At 29.3% G+C, this 4,444-nt stretch overlaps 1 protein-coding gene across 1 annotated transcript; it reads left to right on the top strand.

The window, feature by feature from the left end:
- The first annotated feature begins 3,051 nt into the window (after window positions 1-3,051).
- Window positions 3,052-3,666, top strand: LOC136086890 (uncharacterized). Its single transcript, XM_065809388.1, has one exon. The coding sequence runs from the start codon at window positions 3,052-3,054 to the stop codon at window positions 3,664-3,666; it is 615 nt and encodes a 204-aa protein (XP_065665460.1).
- Window positions 3,667-4,444: the final 778 nt, after the last annotated feature.

Raw genomic sequence — 4,444 nt, 5'->3', positions numbered from 1 at the left:
TTTGCGTAACTAGAGGTTTCAATACTTTAAAACAAAGAAACATAAATGACGTTTACATTAAGATAATTGCAAAAATAAAATTTAATGGTTGCTTATTTATTACAAATTTACAAAGAGAAAAAAGTATTACAAAAAACTTTCTACATAAAATTGTGTCTAGAGAAAGACAGTTCATAAACAAAATACTTATGAATAAATGTATATATATTTTCCTTATTTCAAGAACAAAAAATAAAAAATAGATAAATAACAAGTCAAACCTAAACAGACGGCTAAATCCAAAAAAAAACGACCAAGGCAAAAAAAAACGAGGCGACTAAAACTAAAACCCTGACCTGCAAATCCATAAAGAATAGTAAAAACAGTGAAAAAAAAATTTAGAGAAGGAATCTTAAATAAATATAGATAAATAAAGAATTATTTCAAAAACAAAATATATTGAAATAAATAAGTTTTAAGCAGCAAAAACACGTCTAAACACTTTTAAGTCGAAAAAAAAAAAAATCTTAACAAAGATACACGGAAAAATGATTTCAAAAATTGAACTTTAAAACACAGCGCTTAAATATTAACAATTTACCGTCACATAAAAAATACGATATGTGGCGGTAAATTATTACCGTCACATCTATATATTTTTGATAATAAACTTAAAAACTTCTTAACTCATTAAATTAACATTTGAGACAGGGGGTTCTAACTTTTTTGGATATTTTTGTTCCTAATTTCTAATTATCACAATTTTTTAGCAAATCATTCTCATTTGACATATGATTGAACATATTTATATTTAGAGTTTTCACAATGCCAAGTACAGTATCTAAAAGGTAAAATAATCTTGTTTCTGCTCTTAGTTAATATATAAAATTTTAAAAATTAAAAGGAATAAATAAAAATGTATGCAAAATTTTCAACATAAAATAAAAGATATTAAAGCCTAATATATTATAGCAATTTTTAAATGAACTCCAGGTCTTTAAACATTAGATCTTCGTAATTCCTTCCTGGCCTATGTCAATATCTTCAGCTTCGTCTTCGTTGACTTTCCAATATCCTATTGTGTATGTAATTAATTTTTTTTGTTGCTATCCTTTGATCAACAATTCTACCAAAAAATAAATGTATATTGCCATCATCTAGCTCCCATTTATGGCTTAAGAGCTGCCCTATCAAGTTTCCATTTTTCAAAATTACTCCTAAAATTTGTTTTTGTTTTTTATCAATATTAAAAAAAAGGGTCTGTGGTTTTGGCATTACCAGCTATTGTTCATTAAACATCCTTCTCAAGTTTCTTTCTTTCCATAAGTTCTTTTTTTAAATTAACATTGGAATATGTTTCCTAAGTCTTCATACAAAAGATTATTAAAATTTTTAGAGGGTTGACATGTTAAAGCTTCTTTGCGATTTGCAAATGGAATAAGGTCTTCTTGTTCTGGCAATGTTTTCTCATCAAGCCATATTAATGCTTTGTTTACTCTGACTTTTATTTTTGAACCCAGGAAACCAAAAATAGCATTAGGAGCACGACGCAAAAAAAAATCAAGCATGCTTAAGTTCCATTGTATGTGATGGAGCAGATAGTGTGGTCTTTATCATTTCTTTAGATAGATTTGAGAGATTGCCAGTCGAATACCTGGCATACATTTTTTGTCTGTCTCGGTGGAGCTAATCAAGGCTGATAAAATCTTTACCAAAAATTTTTATTTTTTATGACGCAAAGTGATTGGTGTACCTTATCTTCTTTATCTTTAATATTCAATACTTAATTAAAAGTATTCACATCTGCATAAAGAATTGATTCTGGATTACTTTTGAAGTAAGCTAATTTCCTTATTGCTTTCTGGAAAATGTCACCCTAATAAAATAATGTTTGTACATTTTTTAAATTCCTTTATTACTTTATTAAAAAACCTCAAAAACCTACAAACTTACGATTACTCTTTCCTGTTGCATTTTTACAAACCAGACTCATCCATGGCCCATTTATTATTTTTTCTATCAGATCCAACCTTTTAGCCGGTTTTATCTTCATCTCATTATTTATTGTTTTAAGAGCTAATAATACTTTTAAGACAATAGTTTCCAGTGGATGAACATTGCAGTGCAGTTGCATTAATTGAATGTCTATCTCCTCCTGAAGCATGTTTCTTACACAACTATTAACAGGTGCTCTGTCTGACAGACAACTTTTGAGTTAATACGTCTAAAACTTCTACTGTTGGCATTTTTTTAAACTCTGAAAATGTTTTGGCAAGTTCTTTTATTACACTGACAATATGAGTGGCACAGTTAAATCCTGTACCTCCAGCAAGTTTAGCGGTTGATAAGAAATAACATCTCTGCGGAGGATAGATACAGATATGAAACTCGTTCACTTGTTTGTCTAAAATGGTGGTTGCGTCAAACACTACTGTTGCACATTCACAATGAAAAAGTGCCACATCAACCTGAATCGATTCTAAAACACCTGGCTTATAAGCCATTCTATTTACTGTGGATGAGCGGGATGTTTCTTGCAATTCTGTGTTGTGTAATGTTTCAGAAATTTTTTCCTACAAAAATGAGACCCTTTCCAGAGAGATATAGTTAATAATAGCAGCATAAACACATTTTCTTATGGGCAGGTCATATAACGGGTGGCCCAAGATAAATGGCATAGGTAGTATTTTTATTATAACTTTGTTATTTTTTAAGCTGGAACAGTGAATTTTTTTTAAAAGATTTATTATTAAATTTTCTATAAATCTGTCTTGATGGCTTTGTTTTATGGTTTTTTATTTTATTTATAGATAATGAAATCTAAAGATTTGCAAAAGCTTGTACTTTCTAAATACCAAAATGGTGATGGTCCATCAAAAATATTTGCTGATATTAAGGGTGTCATTGGGTTTTGTACAATAAATCGGTGGTGTCAAGTGACAAGAGAGACAGGCTCTATCGAGTTGAAATGTCCATCAGGTCGTCCAAGATCAATTTGAACAAATGCAAACATTCAAAAAATCAGAAGTCGTCTGAAACGTAAAAAGAGGATTTCATCTCGAAAATTAGCTAATGAACTCAATATCTCCAGAACCATTGTTCAAAGAATACTTCAAAGGGATCTCAATTTGCAGGCATACAAGCACAGAGTTGAACCACTGCTTACAAATTCAAAAAGTTGAGAGAAATAAATTTGCAAATTGGATAAGAAACCATTTTCGAAAAGAACAAACAATGAAAATTTTGTTTTCAGATGAAATTTTTTTTGATTTAAATGGTATGTACAATGCCCAAAATGATCGCATATGGTCCACTAATTGTAATGAAGCTGATAAAGATGGTGGTATTAAACAGAAACAAAAATTCCCTCAAAAGGTAATGGTTTGGTTGGGAGCTTGTTCAAAAGGTGTTACACCACTGGTTATTTTGGATAAAGATACAGTAAATCATAACTGGTATATAAAAAAAGTGTTGCCAGTGGCCTTGAAATATGGAAACGAGATGTTTGGTGATGATTGGACATCTCAACAAGATGGAGCAACCTCACATACGCATCATTTAACTCAACAATGGTGTCATGATAATATTCCTGCTTTTATTGACAAAAACCACTGGCCTCCAAATTCCCCCGACCTCAATCCTTTAGATTACTCAATATGGGATGAACTTGTTCACCAAATGAAATGAAATAAAATTAAATCAAAACTAACATTAATTCAAGAACTTAAACGAGCTGTAAAAAACATTAGAGTAAATGTAGCTTTAGAAAGTTGTACTAGTTGGACCAATCGCTTATATCGTTTGTCAAAAAATAATGGAGACAATTTACATTAAATAAATCATGTCATTTTGTAGAGAATTTAATAATAAATCTTTTAAAAAAAAATTCACTTTTCTAGCTTAAAAAAAAAACAAAGTTATAATAAAGATACTACCAATGCCATTTATCTTGGGCCACCCGTTATTTTTAATACTTTGGTTTCTATAATTAGCCTCTTATCTATTTTTTTTCTAAAACAATTTTTTCAAACAAGTTTAATTTTTGTTCTACAAGTTGTTTGTTTTCTTGCTCTTTTTTTTTTATCTGTTTCTGTAATTCTTTGATAGCAATTTTGTGTTTCTATTCTATCTTTTTGACATTTTGTTGCAACTTTGTTTTACTTCTTTTAAGAATTCTCAATACATTTATGAAATCTAGAGAATGAAACTTATTCTGTTGAATTGTATTTATTTTTTTTTCTTTGGAATATATGAATTTCTACAAATTTAGTGAAAAATACTGTCTTTTGTTTTTTGTTTGTAAGCTTGTTACGGGTCATTGAACTTTTCAAAAAACAATTTCTCTGCTGTAATTTTATTCATTGCATTGTGTCTGAGGCAATATTTAAATCACTTGTGATGTTCAAGTGAATATTTGTGTTGGAACTATTTCTTTTTCTTTCATATTTAAACTGTTGTTGCAAAA

The sequence above is a fragment of the Hydra vulgaris genome, chromosome 11, assembly GCF_038396675.1.
Source record: "Hydra vulgaris chromosome 11, alternate assembly HydraT2T_AEP".
Classification (NCBI taxonomy): domain Eukaryota; kingdom Metazoa; phylum Cnidaria; class Hydrozoa; order Anthoathecata; family Hydridae; genus Hydra; species Hydra vulgaris.
The sequence above is the reverse complement of the archived record's forward strand: the minus strand, read 5'-3'. Positions and strand labels throughout refer to the sequence as shown.